We start from the raw sequence: 16,959 nt of genomic DNA on the forward strand, positions 1-16,959 counted from the left end.
TCATTTGAACACACCCTGTCCTGGAATTTAATCGAAGAGGAAGGCATCACAGGGAAAGAAACACAATGCAACTTCAAGTTGGCAACCTTTTCCCACTTCTTAGTCAAAGATAAACCGACTAGGCAGAATCCAATTTCTCCACGACAAGATAAAAGTTTCATCCAAAGCTAAAACTCATATAAAAAGCTCTCTTAAAAGGCACATCCCAGACAATTTTAGTTTGGAAGCCAGAGAAGCCAAATTGTGGAACTTTGCATGGACCAATCATATTCACGCCCAAAAAAAATCAAAATAAATTAGTCACCACTCAGCACATGCACCAAAAGACATGATCCATCATATAAAAAAAAACAATTTCAGATCACATGACAACACATTCTCCTCCTTCACCTCCGTTTTCATTATTTTTCTGCTTGAGGTCATATTTTGGGTTACACCTCCCAAGAAAACTAGTTTAAAAAAATATATCTAAAACAATTGCAATAATAACAAAGAAGTTGTTGGGTAGCTTAAGGTAAGGACAAGCACTTTTTATTGCTTAAGGTAAGGACAAACACTCGGTAAGTTTATACATTATTCTCACCGGATAAATAGACATCCTCAGAAGTTACTCTCGGACTCTCGAGGTAGCTAGTCAATTTAAAGCTTATATTTACAACTGAGGTTTACTCTAATAGTGTTCCAAGGTAGCTAGTCAATTTACAGCTGACATGCCCTCCATTATCAATAATAATAAGTCAAAACAAACAGCAAGCATCTATTTCAAACCGCAGACTCCCACCTCTAAACCAATTTAAATCGAAGAAGGAGATGAGATAGAAGAATAGCACAGAACCCATACTTCCATGTTCCCTTCAGTAAAATAAATCTGAAAAGGATGCAATACTTGCACAAAGATCGGTCTCCTGCTTTTATCTTTATCAAACATGTTGACAAAATACTACAATATAAACATAGTTGTTACAATCCTACAAATAATCTAGAGATATATCTTAAAATTCCAATGAATCTTGACTGGCAAAAATAAATAAATAAATCAAATGGCACAATTCCCATTTCCAAGAAAACTCCAGTTCTCTTTATTTAAAGACCATGACCTCTAAAGAACACCCACGAGAAAGAATGCACCATGGTTAAAACAACAAACTCCTTCAATTGAATTCAAAACAAAGTTAATACATATATATAACAATCTCTTCATACACCATAAAGATCATAAATATGCTGAGGTTTAAATACCAATACTTTTTCCCTCAATTTTCAAAGTTACAGACAAGCAAATAAGAAGACCATAAAAAAAAAAGGAGGCAGGAAGAAACATCAACAGTACCCAGATATATATAGATAAAGGCCAGTGTCAAGTGTACAGTGGCCAATCCGTCCAAGCACCAGAGACATGCCCATTCTCACAGACATAAGCTCGAACAACTGGCTCGCCGTCGTCATGGTACCCGAAAACTCGCCTCAAACAAAAGGCAGAGTGCAGATCCCAAGTTTCCTTGCAAGGGCAAAACGCACAATTCAGATTGATTCTGCTCCGATTCCCATCGTTTATAGCCCTCCACACCCGAGATCGCTTGAAATTTTTGAAAATTCCCCTGAAGAGCATGTAATTCCGCTTCTCTTCGACGTGAACGCATCCAGGCCAGTCACAGATGTAAAGGCAATCTCCCCTGAAACGACTTGCAAGCAGCTTATTCCCCTGCTCGCGACTCAAATTCCAAACCCCAGAAGCCAAATGCGATCTCATAGATCGACAAATCTTCTTCCGTTTACAAACAGAAACGCCGCGAGTTATGCCCGTCCCGGCGTTTACGCTTACTTGGGTAGCATCTTGGGTTTCGGGAACACTGCAAACAGTATCAAAGTAAAGATCATCAAACAAAGACCACGGACAATCGGATCCAGAAGCCGCCGCTTCCGAATTAGCGTCAACGGGGGTCGAAGTCGACGATATTTGGGAGCAATTCGACCGACACGACCCCAAATTTTGGTAATTTTCGTCGGAGCCTAGCTCGCGTTCGAGCCCAAAATCGGAGTTTTCCAGGAGGACGCCGGCATGGAGGAGGCCAGGGCAGCAGATGGCCAGCTTGTGGAGGGCGGCCCAGTCGCCCCCGGGAGACGCGGGAGAGGCGGAGAGGAGATCTGAGACGACGGAGGGGATGGCGGCAGAGCATTTGGTCTTCCAACAGACGCTGCGAACGAGGGAGGAGAACTTGGTGCAGACGCAGGCCAGCCTTGCCCAGTCTCGTGGATCGTGTTCAAGCTTGAAGAAGATGCTGACGAGCATGTCGTCAGAGATCCTAGAGAACGCATTTTCTCCCCGCGCCATCATTGTCGTCGATTCCTTCTACCCGCACAAGAAGAACAGAGATATGGGCAATGCAAACTCTTCTTTTCCGAGCGAGTGCGCAAAGAATTTACAGAAAAAATTGAACTCGGACTTGAGTATTCTGACGAATTGAGGAAATGGGTAATGCCAGAGAGAGAGAGAGATGTAGATGAGCGGTGGTGGTGACGAGGGTGAGTGAGAGATGTGGAATGGGTTGCTGGTGGCCAAGTGTTAGACGTGGAGTGGGCGGAATTGCTAGGCGTACTGTGCAGAGATTTTCTATATTTGGCAACGAAGGTAATAATGACTCATGAAGGAAATCTATGGATTAGGGAGGAGAGATTTTCAATCATGCTGATCAATTCAACACCCATTTTGACACATTCTCCGGAAGAATCCATGAATCTGAGATTTTTATTTTGCCTTTTTCCCACGAGGAAATGGTAAAATTGCCGAGGAAAGACGACAAAAAGATCAGAGAAAGATGGGAAGGGTTTAAAAATTCACGCAATTTGCGTTAGCAAAACGCTTTGGTCCTCTCTGAGAACTCGTCATGATTCGTCATTCACTTATCGCCATTGATAAAGATAACAACTCTGTTCCTAAAGTTGAATTGTGGTGGCCGCGGGAGAGGAAAAGGCATGGTATGCCAATTTAAGATGGCTTTGGTTGCCCAAACTATTAAATAGTTGCTTTAAATTAAATCAATCCATTTGGTAATAAATCATATTTTTTTTAAAAAATTATAACATAAATAAATAAAAATATGTTATTAAGATAAACATCTTATTTTCAAAATAATACTTTAAAGTACTCTCGGAAATATGGCTCATATTTGAGTGGAACGCATTCACTAGGAAAGTATCGTGAAGCCAAGAACAAAAGAGAAGGTTGCAGTAATCGTTGACGCTTTCAGTTCAATCTGCGAGGAATTGCTCTTGGCTTTCGTTTGGAGCAGATTACGGATTTTGAACGGGACATCAGTAGATTGGGAGATTTTGAAGGATTTTCAACCAAAAAATTGCTACAGAAGTAATTTAGATGTAGTTAAGTCTTCTAGACATATAGGGTTAGTATTTAATCATATTTTGTAACCCTAATTTGATAAGCTTGATGTAAGTTTCACACTGTGATAGTAAAAAATTCAATTGGTACTCCTGTGGACGTAGGCATATTACCGATCCTCATAAATTTTGTGTCTTTGATTATTTCTTTCATTGATTCTCTTTGTGTGTGATTGCTTGATTCCGTATAATCATCATTGAGTGCTTGCATTGCTTAATCTGTGATTATTTCGAGTTTGTGTGAGGTTTTTTGTTGTGCACTCGCACCAACAAATACAATTTCAATTATTTGTTGTTTTCAATTTGAGTTGCTTGTATTGAGGAAGTCTATATATAGAAGGTGACATAATAAAATTTAAAAATACCTTAATTTATAAATATATATTAATAATAGGTTGAATTTGCAAAACATATATATACTATCAATGTGATAATTATTATTACTCAAAGAACATAATATCTTACCCCAAAAATAATGCTACTCTTCAAAGTTAAAGGGTGTAGATCACAGGCCAATTTAGGGTTGACATTAATCCTAAATAGTGACTGATTTTTTACAATTTTTAAACTTATAAATAAAGAGGACCTTTGATAAATGACCAAGCTGAAAAAATATTAGTGTTATTTAAATTAATAATGTAATGGTAATACTTTTCAATTTGGAGGTTTAAGAGTTAAACTCTTTTGCCTACATGAAACTAGAATGACATCAAATATTTTAGTCTATACCTTACAACATCTTTGCCTTGAATTTTTAAAATGGCGCATCTCTCATCCCAAATCCACAAGCTAATAGTTATGAAAAATTTTTATTATTTTTATTCAAATACTTAAAAATTTTAAAAAAAAATACTTATTTTAATTACCAAACAAGCTCAAAAGAGTTTTCAATTAGACGATTTGACAATTACACCTACAAGATTTTCATTCCATTTGTTTCAAAATAATGTCAATTTCGCTCAAAATTAATACAATAAAAAGTAAAATCTCTTAGCGCACGCATGATTATGTCTTGTAAGGGCTGCAACGGGTACCTTTCGGCTTGCGTCGAAATGAACAAAAAAATAAAGGGAAGTTGAGACATACCAGACGCCATAGATCATTTGAGTTAGTGTGACATTTTTATAATAAGACGGTCATTCAGCAATGTCTTCAAACAGAGAGAGAGAGCTCTTTATATAGGTAGAATTTGCGGGCAGGCTTTTATATTATTTATCCCGACCCAACATTCTCAAATCACATGCCGCCTATAGAATTTTCACGCCAAAAGCTATTTAAAAACCATACTGCGCGCCGCCAAAAGCTATTTGGAAACCTCTAATTGAGGGCCCAAGTTGGTTTATTAAATTTTCAATATTGCTCAAGGCTAACACAATCCAAGCATAATATACACGTTCAAGCTTGATCATTAATACAAATGAGAGTTTAACAAACCTCACCTACCTGGACCATCAAGTAGTTGCTCAAGGCAAGCTTGATTCTGGTCTTGGGTGGGTTCTGTGGGAGCGTGGGGATTAGTCTCGGCTGTGATACATCCCAGGGTAACCTGGTAAATGCCGGTTGGGGACACCCGGACGTTATCCAAAAAAAAAAAAAAAGGCAAGCTTGATTCTCTTAAAACGTCACTGTGAGAAGGAAGTCCTTCGGGTTCCAATCAGCAAAGGTTAAAGGCGATCTAAGTAGCACTGCCTTGGATTCTTTGCCCAACCACGCCACCAGCCTTGGACCTTTACCCTAATTTCAGTCAAACCAACCTACACCAGCACAGCTCTTACTTTTTTATTAAACAAGCTCACTACAGAACCTAATTCTTTTTCTCCTGTAACAGAGCCAAAACAAATTGAACCCATTCATTCTCAAAATTAGACTTCAGAAAATGATCTCTTACCAATCCGAGCCCACTTGGTCCGTTTGCAGCTCAACTGACAATAGAGGCAACAATCAACAAGCCACCAACAAACATTTTGAAATAGAAAAAACAATCACCAAGCCAAATATCAATATAATTCCACCGTCCAAAAACTTAAGCCGCCACTGATAATATATATATATATATATATAATATTAGGATACACCAAGCCAAATATCATATAATTCCACTGTCCAAAAACTTAAGCCGCCACTGATAATATATATAATATTAGGATGAGCTCTTGAAATATTGCAAGAGTCACAAATATGGACTTGGAGTAGCTACTAAACACAAGTTCAAATTCAACAAGAATCTAGCATCAAGGTCAAAAAAAAAAACACAACTGTTTAAAATCCATACAAGCCCAGTTTGATTAGTCTAATAATAGGCATCCATCCAACCAAGAACAATTTACTGGATCGAGTGAAAACCCATGCCTTTGTTCTGGGCCAACAAGGTATACAGATGTCATCCGCAATCCCACCTCACCTGTTGAAACACAGCAAGCACTTAGAAGCCAAAAAATATATATACACTTCACCATATTGGCTCAGGCTCGCAAAGCAAGAAAAAATATCACCATCACCAAAGACAGGAAAAGTAATGCCAAAATAGTGTGTAAACAATATTAAATAATGGAAAATATAAGGCAAAAGAATAAAACCGGGATAAACTTCTGCTCCGGCTCTTGCTCGGGCTCCTGCTCAGACTACGCTTCTTTGGGCTTTTACTCACTCGCTTTTGACGCTACACAGCATCAAATGTAATACATAAAGCAAAATAAATCATATAATGATAGCCCAACTTAATAATTTTTGGCACATTAGAAGTCTCAAACTCATGACCTAAATCCAAAACCCACCCTACTATACCAGCCTAGGCTTTACCACCAGGTCAAAGCCTAAGTGGCATCTAAATCAATCAACTTCATGTATACCATTGACCCACAGAGAATAGACCTGCTATATACTGACAGGGTCAAATCTACTTAAAACATTCAATCTATAAAACACAATTTTTGGTGGGCTTCCACAAAACAGAGAGATTCACATGACAATGGTTAAATCGACTAAAACTGCGCCCCCTCCCCAAAACAAAGGAGAGATTCACATGACAATGGTTAAATCAGCTAAAACTGCCCCAGTAAGGTTTGGCACACAATTTAACCATCATCATGATTGGGACAGTCAACATGTGGGACCAGTTTACATCATCAGATGCAGGGATTAAAATTATCACTTAACCTACAAGAAGATTTCACTTACAGACGGCAATGGCGATCTGGATCTTGATTGTGATCTGCAAAAGGTCCAGAAACAACCCAATTTAATATCCACACGTTCCTTTTAACAAGTTTGATCCAAGAGCCTTGATGCCTCTTCCACGTCAGAGTTACCATAATCAAAGGGATAATAAGAAAAACATAAATCTTTAGCGGCACAGATAAAAAAATAACATTAGGACCATAGAATTGCCAACTCTATATATGACCTAATAAAAAAAGAACCTTCATAAAAGAATCATATCTTTCAAGACACCCGTGGAAAAGAGGGGAGCATCCCCCTACATATCCACAAATAATCCAGATAGCGTGTCCTGCTGGCTTGGCAGTGTTGAAAGGAAAAAATGACAATGAAATTGTTTCTACCGCTCATTGATGATGGTTCCCAAATCCCAATGGCATTTAGTTCACAGTAATCCAGCTTTACCATCGCAATCCATGATCTTCTTTGTTCCAAATCTAGCACCCATGGACATTTGCGATGCTTAATGCATTAGAACAGAGACACCATGAGGGTTTGCAAAGCTGCCCATCTAGAAAACAGCATACCTCCACAACCAAAAAGAGTTGTAGGCATTTGAAAATCCCACCAAGATCCTAAAATATGCAATCCCCAGATCGCCGCATATATCCATATCTAAAAAAACAAACAAGATAATTTTCATATAAATGGATTGAAAGTAAAGGTGATGACTTGACAGCCCGTTGTGCATTTTATACACAAACAAATCATGATGTCAAACAAGAGAACGTAGGACAGAACAGAATAGAAGGCCATACACATCAACCTTTTCAAATATATTTGACCATGAAGAGAATGATTTTTAAAATAAATAATCAATCCAGCCTAATCAGCATCTAAGCCACATTGGGAACCTAGATTATTGTTTGACTGGACTTGAGGCTGCCTAGTCTTCTACAGCTAAATAGCACATCGGTCCAAATGCGTACCTAATTTCACTTTGCAACAAGTAACCACTCATTTCATTACAAAACAGTTCTTTACTACAATCATATTTAATATTGGTAGGATTGGAGTAGGATCTAGTAGGATTGCGGTAGGATCTAGTAGGATTGCAATAGGATCATAAGATCCTAGTACATTATATTTTTAATTTTAACACATTATGTGCACTCTTGATTTAATGTTCATCCTGTATAGGTTGTACAAGGAATGGACAAGGGATTTAATTCATCTGATATAAACAAAATTATGAACTCAAAAAATTGTTTATAGATGTTATTCATTAAGTGGATCAAACTTCAAACACCAATATCTAGGCTGATAGATATTTAATACACTGCATTTGATGATAATAATGATCATGGCGACAATGATTTTAATGGTGGGCTTGATGAAGTTATCCATTATCATATAAATACTAATAAACCACATGGTGGCCTGAATGTTAACACAAATGTTAACAAGCTAGCTTGATAGTTTAGCCTTTGTTATTTGTTTGCTTTGTGTGTGTATTAGATAATTTTTAATGTCTAGTTTGCATTTAAAATTATGTGTTCCTCTTTTTTCTGTAAGTATTTATTCCTTTTTCATTATAAACTAGTCTGATTTAGGAATGCAACAATTTGAACACACGACTTGTTTAAATAAGTGCTCTACCATATAAGGGACTTGTTTCCTAGTATTGAACACATGCTAGATAGATAACTTTTTAGGTTTATAATATCAAATTTATGAAAAGTAGCATACGAATGCATTTTTTATATCCATTTACATCGTTAGTATTATCTTATGATCCTCAATTCGATCCTATGACCTGATCCTGCTAACCCTTCCAACCATCCCAATTTTAAAAACCTTGGTTATATTTTGTAAAGCATTATGGTCACTAACATGACAATGTAAGTTACACTAAATTATGCACCTTTAGAGTTTTAAAATGGTTGGTGCGAGGAACATTAAAATTCATTAAGAAATGTGGGCTATCATCTACAAGCACTTGGTATTTTGAACAAAATCATTTGAATTGCATTAATAAGAAATTTTGTACCAATGCATGCATGCATTTAACACCATTTCAAATCAGATAGAGGACAATAGATAAGCCCAATCGCCTTTATTTTTACTTTTCAAAGTATGACAGCTTTAACCATCACCTATAGCAACCAACCTCACCCCTAAAAATATCTCCTTTAACAACCCTTATTAAAGGCATGGACCCACACTTTCAAATGCGACTAAACAATAACTTGAATTCACAGCCAGTGGGCACAAAAAAATGCCCCTCCCAGAAAATTAATACAAAGCGATTGATGCAGAAAAGATACCAAATGACTGTGCATGAATAAAAATAGAAACAATGACATCAAGCAAATTGTAAACCTCAGTAATCAAACAAAAAAAATGAATAACATATATAAAAGAAAGCAAACCTTGACAATGAGCGTGGCCTAGATCCAGAGCGAGAATGAGAGGAAACAGACCTCGATCGAGATCTAGCAGGAGACCGGCGAGAAGATTTGGTTTTCGGAGATTTGCTACATGACACTTTGTAAAATCAACAAACAGTAGCCACCCAAATGGCACAACAAGATTGAAATTATGAAATAAAGTGATCAAACCTCCGGCTCCTGCTCCTGCTCTTACTATAACTTCTACTACGGCTGCGACTATAGCTCTTGCCCCTTGAACGAGATCGACTGCGACTCCTAGATCGACTTGAATCATATTCCCTCACCTGCAAGTAAATGGAATAATAAATACAAATGCATAATGCAATATAGAAAGAAAAGGAGATTTCTCAAAATATTTAGACTAAAACATACACGAACATAAGCTCGACCAAATGCATTGCGAAATTCAGAATCATCAAGCTTCTTAATCTGCAAATTTTATGAAAAAAATAAAAATAAAAAAAGAAGATTGATTACACAAATCAAACAAATTATTTGGTGACAGTCAAAATCATGATAAAATTCGTTAATTGAGCAAAAGCACAATGTAAGAACCAAGAAAAGACATGAAGATAACTTACCGCATACTTCATGTCCTCATAGTTCGTGTAATCCACAATCCCTGTTGTGCCTACAAAACAACCATCAAACAGATGTAGGCATCGAACCCAAGAAAGAAAAAGCAGCTCAAATATCTAAAGCCCATTTGTGAACATGTACACTGCCCAAAAATAGGCAAAACACACAAATCAAAAATTTGTGAGTTCAAAACTGAAAAGCCTCATTAATGACAACAGTACAACCTTCCCTTCCCCTCCCCCTCCCCCCCGGCCCAAAAAAAAAAACAGAAAGTGGGGGGAGATGAAAGACATGGTATAAAGGTCAACAAAGGTGGAAAAAGGGTCAATTCTAAGCTACATTTTTACAGATCTGTAACCCACATCAAAAATAAACAAAAGAATCAAAACTCAGAAGAACATATTCCCGTCACATTATAGAAATATGAAGACTATAGTTTTAACATATCTTACTGCTGCCTTCACGGAAAACTTGGGAGAAACAGACATCCCCCGCTCGACGCATATGGTCCTGAACAAAAATTCACAATTTTGAGAACCATTGACTTGAAGAATGCAAGAAATAACAATCCATTAAATGAATCCCATTCAAACCTTTAAGTCTTGCCATGATGCAGAAGAGGGCAATCCAGTGACCAACACTGCGTGGCAGCACCAAGTTAGACCAAGCTGAAGGAAATCCAAAAGAAACCTAATATAGCATATTGTATTAATAAGAATACACACCACGAAATTCTGAACGCCGGGACACTCCACGGTTACCCCGACTACCACTATGACTACTGTAACGATCAATCGATGACGAATGTCCACGCCCACCATGTGCAAGTTCCACCTGTACATAATAAAATCAATTAAAAATATGAGATAGCGAAGAAGTGGCTTCAATAAACTAGTTGAAAGTGTGCCACATCTATAGATGGATGACAAACCCGCAGCCGATGCCCATCGAAATCATAGCCATCGCGACCACGTATGGCATCTTCAGCATCGCGACTCTCTTCAAACTGCAAGAAACAAGCATTTGAGGGAAAAAAAAAGATGCAGAAAAACAAGGTAATTACAACTTACAGGACAAAAGATAACAAGATAACTAAATAACAAGCAAATTAAAGTTTACCTCAACGAATGCATAACCAGGCGGCCTTGGTGGAATTTTCAAATCAATGTGAGCAATCGGTCCATACTGCAAGTTAAGTACCAAAGAAATAACCCAACATTATGCCTCTTTCTATTTAAGCAAGAAATGCAACTCTGTTCAAACTTAACCAACCCAATCCGTGGTTTTAGGTTTTTTTGGGTTCCAATATGTTACACCATATTAACAAGAATAGAAATCACAACCATAGCGGCCAGTGTGAACAAGAGCCACTGCATAACAGCCACAGCAGGCTGTTACAAGAATGCTACAGCAGCTACTGAATTGTTACAACATAAAATTACTTCTTTTATATTTCTACTTCTCCATCTCATTCTCTCTCAGTTTTCCTTTAATAAGTTAAATCAATCCTAATTAGATTCTGTTAAAGTGAAAGATTATTATAATGAGGATTATAGCAATACAAAATTTTTTTTTCTTTGTAATATCTACAAGAGATGCATTAATAAGCAATTGCTGTGATCATTTTATTGTTAAACAAGTATGATTTTATTTTGCTAATATTTCTAATTTGGTGTTTCTCTTCTATCAGTTTTAAATTAACCTTCTTTTCAAATTTCTTTATTATTCAAGTTAATAATTTATTTTTAATGACATAGAATTCTGTAACTAAAATATCTTAAGTTAGGTAATAATTTTAATGGCATACAATTCTGTAACTCAAGATATCTTAAGTTATGTAATATAACTTGTTCCCCAGGTCTTAAATTTTGATTTTGACTCAAATTTTGAATCTCCAAAAGTACAGAAGTTTTGATTTTGATGTCAATTTCAATTTCAATTTGAAAAAATAACGGAAACCAATAGTAAAGCATGGAAATATTTGTGAAAATTTAGAAATGGTTAACAAATATAATAATGTAAGTTTTAGTACAAATATATTACAAGATAAGTTTTAGTACTAATATATTACAAGATAAGTACATCTACATTGTTTATGAGGTGAAAATGTTGTAATATAGTATGTGCATCAAAGATATTTGTAAGACGATGTACTTTAAAAATATTCAGTTAATACAAATGAAATTCATAACTCATTTAAATATTATTATTTACAAATAAAAAATAATTTAGACATGAATGGTTAAATAAAATGTTGCTATAAGTTTATTTTTTCATATAATTTCAAAAGCACTTGTAATAATCTTTTGTTTTGATAAAAATAAATAAAATAAATTAAGAGAGAAATTTCACTTCACTCTTCAATCTCTCAAGGAAATTTCATTGTATAGTTAAAATTTCAATAAATTTTGCTAAAATTTCGAGATTTCGATAAATTTCATATGATTCATTGAGATTTCGACGAAAATTATACAAGACAAAAATTGACTGCCATTTCGATTCCAGAGGTGACGGAAGCCATAAATTTTTCCAATTTCATGAAAATTTAAGACCATGCTTCTACTTATAGATTTGTTAATTTTTTTAGACTTTAACTGATGAAATAATGAAACTTGCTTAATTTATTGTATGTTTGATGTGACTGATAGATGAATAGAGTATGTCACAAGCCTAATCTATTTCTTTAATTACTTTATGTATCTAGGAATGATTGATTAATGAATGGCTTATATTTTTTAAGGTCATAAATTAATGGAAAACTGGAAAAAAAAAAAAAACTACTGTTGATGCCATTTTAAAACCAGTATAAATTTTATTTCCCATGCTAAACAACATTTTTAAGTTGAACTAAAAGATACAAAACACATTAAAAATCTAATAAGGGTTAGGTGCTTAAAAAACATGCAATTCAACCAATATCAACAAGGTCTGAGTGTGCCTGAAATAAGATTCAGTCATAAGAAGGGCTATGTGCTTAAAAAACATGCAATTCAACCAATATCAACAAGGTCTGAGTGTGCCTGAAATAAGATTCAGTCATAAGAAGGGCTACATGCTTAAAAAACAAGCAATTCAACCAATATCAACAGGGTCTGAGTGTGCCTGAAATAAGATTCAGTCATAAGAAGGGCTATGTGCTTAAAAAACATGCAATTCAACCAATATCAACAAGGTATGAGTGCGCCTGAAATAAGATTCAGTCATTAGACTGATTCCAACTGCTTCCCATAACCCTCCTCCCTCATTCTGCTTACATTATTTAAAACCATGGCCAACCTATGCATATAAATTTGAAAGGCCAATCTACACAAGACACGTGCGGTTGTAGGCATTCAAAACCTCAACTTAGGGCTATCACAGCAGGAAAACCAAGCGATGAAAACTTGAATTTACATGCTGAGTCACAAAGGTCTATGCAGTAGAACAGTTCTAATCCAAAGAAAAAAGAATTTATCAAAATGACATTTCAATCCATCCATCATAAAAATTCTTTAAAAAGCAAACATTCACCTATATATTGAATGATTACTGCCTTAAAAACATACCAAACAGTTCAGGGGGCGCATAGTGTATCTTGGTTCTACCGAACAAAACACATCCAAATCCAGTGTATAGGTCAAAAAGTTCAAATTCACCACAAAACCATAGGCCTTATGACCGTCATTAACATAAGCATCCACACCATCGACAAGAGCAACAAAATCATGTACCTTGTAAAACAAATCTTCCACTTCCCTCTCGCGAATGTCACCGGGGAGATTGCCGACGTAGAGCGTCCTACTCTCACGGCGACTCATTGTTCCTGAAAACGTTAAAAATGACACAAATCAGTAACAATAGCTCTCTCACGTACGTAAATTCCGCATCGCATACAAATGGAAGCCGAGCATACAGGATCAAACCAAATCAGAAGCAAAATCAAAGAACGCTGAAAACAATCGAAACAGAACCCCACCTCGTAGATTCAACAGCAGAGATCAAACATGTGTCAAAAGTAAAGAAAATAAATAATCGATCTTTTATGAATTCTAGGGTTCAACTGATGGATATAGCGTACCTGAGAATGGGATTGCGTGCCGAAGCGAGGACGCAGATGAAACCAGAAGACTAGGGTTTTGATGGGGAAGGAGAGGAGGGTTAGCAATTATAAATAAGGTAAAGATTGTGTGTTGCTCTGTGTACCGTTATTCGTTGTGCGATCGTGATCTAATGGTTTTTGATTGGCCTAAACTTTTTTTATTTACCTTTTACTCCCTCTACTTGCTTGCCAAATTTACGCCACTACCCCAAAGGGCACCCTGCATTTTTCATCCACAGCCCTGCCAGATTATCTGAGGAAGTAAACTAGTCAAATACCCGTTTGCTCCGTTTAGAATTAGGATTTTATTTGGGAAAATTTCAATAATGCAATGAATTGAGGTTCAAGTCAAGTGGTGTCGGTACAAATAGATACTCTAATTTAACTTATTCTACTTAAATAAAAAATATCGGGCCCAAAATTTGATTTGAATTTTATGAATTTTATAGTTGTTAAACTTAAATTCGACTCAACTATAATATCATAAAATTTGAATGACTCGGTTATAAATTAATATAAAATATATATATAAATAATGTACGTATAATACTAAATATATTTATAAAATATATATTATATGACATATAATATAAAAATAATAAAATAGAAAACTTGATTAAGTTTGAAACTCAATTCAAGTACTGTTACTAAGCTCGAACTCGATTCATTAAAATACTAAAATGGCTTGAACTCGACTCAAAGTCGAGTTGAATTACGTCAAGTTGAGTTAGGCGATGAGTCGAATTCGAATAGCTCGAAAGTAAGTTTAATTCAATTATACCCTTATAGGGAATGGTAACTAAGTGAAGATTAAATTTGATATAAAGAGATTAAATAACATTGATATATTTACATATCTTGGGTCTATTATGCGAGTGAAAGAGGAAATTAAAGAAGATGTAATACTTAGAATTAAAACAGGTTTAATAAAATGAAGGAGTACACAGATGTCTTGTGTGATTGTAAAATACCCTTAAAATTAAAACAAAAGTCTTTTAAGGCAACTATAAGACCCACTTCATGGTTCAAAATGTTGAACAACTAAGAAATAATATGTACAAAAAGTAAAAATTGTTGAAATGTGAATGTACGCTTAAGGTAGATGAGTGGTACAACATTAAAGAATAAACTAGGAAACTAGCATAAAAGCAATAATTTAAGCATAGCATCAGTTGAATACAAACTAAGGGAGGGCAACTTAGATAGTTTAGACATTTAAAACGCAGACTTAGTAGAACATATGTGAAGATGAGTGAGTTAATTATTATTTATGATATGAAAAAGTGTAGGTATAGGTCTAAAATAAATTAAAATGAGGTAATGAGGAGGAATTTAATAATCTTTAATTTAATAGAGAAAAATGTTTTCAATAAGGTAAATTGACAGAAAATTATTCATGTAACTGACCCCAGCTAATGGAGCTAAATACTTGTTGTGGTTGTTGTTGTTGTTGTTGTGTTACTTGGGGAAAAGAAATTAAATGCTATAAAAAATGAAAATTTGTTTTAATAAGGCTAAGAATAATAAAAAATTAAATATTAATTATGAGTAAAATTAAAATTTTGATAAAAAATTTGGTACATTTTTATTTTCTTTTCCACTTTCCTCGATAACTAAATATAAAAATATGAATTTTTTTTTATATTTTCTTTTATTTTCCCTAATATTTTATAAGTTCCAAATGGAGCCCAAGAGATAAATGAAAATTAGATAAATGAAAAAAAAAAATGTGTTTCTTTTGTTTATATTTTCTGTTTCAAAATTAAAGTACTTTAACCTTTGTAATTTTTTAATATTTTACCAATTGTGTGAAGTATTGACAAAGTTAAAATTATATGGATTTAAATAAATATAAACCTATTTATTTTTTAATATTATATGATATCTAGATATGCGTAAGTGATAAGGACAAAGTTGAATTTTGGTAAACCCAAGATTTTAGATATGATTCCCCACTTTTGATTTGCCTAATGAATTATTAGGTATGTACACTTACCTAGATTGAAATTTTGGGTTATAATATATATATATATATATATATATATATATATCATATAACATTAATTTTAAATTTAAATTTAAAAATTTTTATTGTATTTATTATAGTTGTCAATTTGAAAAAAGTGCATCGTCTTCAAACACAATGTTATTTTCATTTCATCAAAATATGTTTGTCGATGTCAAAAGTAGATATCTAATCCTAAAGTTCGTAAATGTTCAGTGATAAGTTTGTAAACATTCAGTGATAAATGTTATAAGCAGTTATTTTTTAAATGATCCTAAATGAGACTTACTATTCATAATTAGTGGTTATATCTAAAAGTAAGTTGTCAATTAAAAATAATAATTAAACTAATGGCATTTGAATATTCAACTTTTATTATAAAGAATCATTTGAAGTCACTTATATAAGTATTTTTTAAACAAGCAATGAATTTAATAAGTACTGATAACAAGTATTGAATTGAAAAAATATTGAAAATCATAAAGTGTTTAGTTGTATTTAAAAGAAATGATACTTAGATACTTATTTTTTATTATAGGGCACAACAGGTTTATTTTTATGCATATTTTAGATTACAAAATATTAATATTTTTAAATTAATAATAATCTAGTTATTGATGTATATTTACAACACATTAAAATCATAAAAATAATATTATTAATTAAATTCAAATTTTAAATTATTTAATATTAATTTAAATTAACATGCTTGCACCACCATTGCATCGGGTTGTCGTTCCTTCCTCTTCTCACCATTTTTCTCATGGACCTACAGGTCTGATCCTCCTCGACGCAACTCGGCGACTCCTACTCGTCAAATTTCCAAACTTCCACTGCTCCTAATCATCACATCCCTCCATAGTCAGCCAATGCTACAAGCCAATTATCAATTCGGCACTTTTTTATAATTCTAAATGATCATCACGTCCTCTTTTGAAAACATAAATTCATAATTTTCTGGAGCTCATCTTCAATGGGCTGAGGAAGGCAGTTAACCATTGCTAAACTCATTCAGCTAAGAATATTGAGTCAGTCAGCATCACATTGGCCTAATTAGACGCGCAGCTTCATAAAACAAAAGAACAGTGAACCCAAACCCAGTACAAAACCAGCATTCCACAATGCACACATACAACTGTATGTTTAGCTCTAGGTAAACTAGTACTCGCTTTGGATCACAGCCTGCTTCGAGAGTTGCTCCAATTTGCTACAACCCTAATTCTAAAACTGCATTAGTCTTAGAATTCAGCTGCGAATTGTGTAAAAGAAACTCTTGAGAAGGAAGAAAGGGC

General features: G+C 34.6%; 2 protein-coding genes across 3 annotated transcripts; both read right to left on the bottom strand.

Annotated features, from left to right (window-relative positions):
• Positions 1-1,133: 1,133 nt before the first annotated feature.
• Positions 1,134-3,541, bottom strand: LOC131155018 (phytochrome A-associated F-box protein). Its single transcript, XM_058107896.1, has one exon. It carries the CDS (start codon positions 2,333-2,335, stop codon positions 1,358-1,360), a length of 978 nt encoding a protein of 325 aa, XP_057963879.1. The 5' UTR covers positions 2,336-3,541; the 3' UTR covers positions 1,134-1,357.
• Positions 3,542-5,496: 1,955 nt separating this feature from the next.
• LOC131155019 (serine/arginine-rich-splicing factor SR34-like) lies at positions 5,497-13,984 on the bottom strand. 2 transcript variants are annotated; one of them, XM_058107897.1, is made up of 14 exons: positions 13,642-13,984; positions 13,295-13,386; positions 10,704-10,769; positions 10,516-10,590; positions 10,310-10,418; positions 10,178-10,224; positions 10,037-10,094; positions 9,587-9,636; positions 9,378-9,434; positions 9,174-9,289; positions 8,985-9,089; positions 6,574-6,607; positions 5,973-6,055; positions 5,497-5,797 (listed from the first exon to the last, which is right to left on the bottom strand). In XM_058107897.1, exons 2-14 carry the CDS (start codon positions 13,379-13,381, stop codon positions 5,794-5,796), a joined length of 891 nt encoding a protein of 296 aa, XP_057963880.1. In that variant the 5' UTR covers positions 13,382-13,386; positions 13,642-13,984; the 3' UTR covers positions 5,497-5,793. The 2 variants fall into 2 exon arrangements, with proteins under 2 accessions (XP_057963880.1, XP_057963882.1); XM_058107899.1 differs by lacking the exons at positions 5,497-5,797; positions 5,973-6,055; positions 6,574-6,607 and adding exons at positions 6,756-7,049; positions 7,140-7,227 and having other exon boundaries at positions 13,642-13,789.
• Positions 13,985-16,959: the final 2,975 nt, after the last annotated feature.

The sequence above is a fragment of the Malania oleifera genome, chromosome 5 (genome assembly GCF_029873635.1).
Source record: "Malania oleifera isolate guangnan ecotype guangnan chromosome 5, ASM2987363v1, whole genome shotgun sequence".
NCBI lineage: Eukaryota > Viridiplantae > Streptophyta > Magnoliopsida > Santalales > Ximeniaceae > Malania > Malania oleifera.

Excerpts from the sequence above, each read along its gene's own strand:
- LOC131155019 (XM_058107897.1), bottom strand. The coding sequence starts at position 13,381 with ATGAGTCGCCGTGAGAGTAGGACGCTCTACGTCGGCAATCTCCCCGGT. Across the intron at positions 10,591-10,703 it reads CTGGTTATGCATTCGTTGAG|TTTGAAGAGAGTCGCGATGC; the intron begins GTAAACTTTAAT and ends TGTTTCTTGCAG. Across the intron at positions 10,225-10,309 it reads CCGGCGTTCAGAATTTCGTG|TGTTGGTCACTGGATTGCCC; the intron begins GTGTGTATTCTT and ends GCTGCCACGCAG.
- LOC131155018 (XM_058107896.1), bottom strand. The coding sequence starts at position 2,335 with ATGATGGCGCGGGGAGAAAATGCGTTCTCTAGGATCTCTGACGACATG.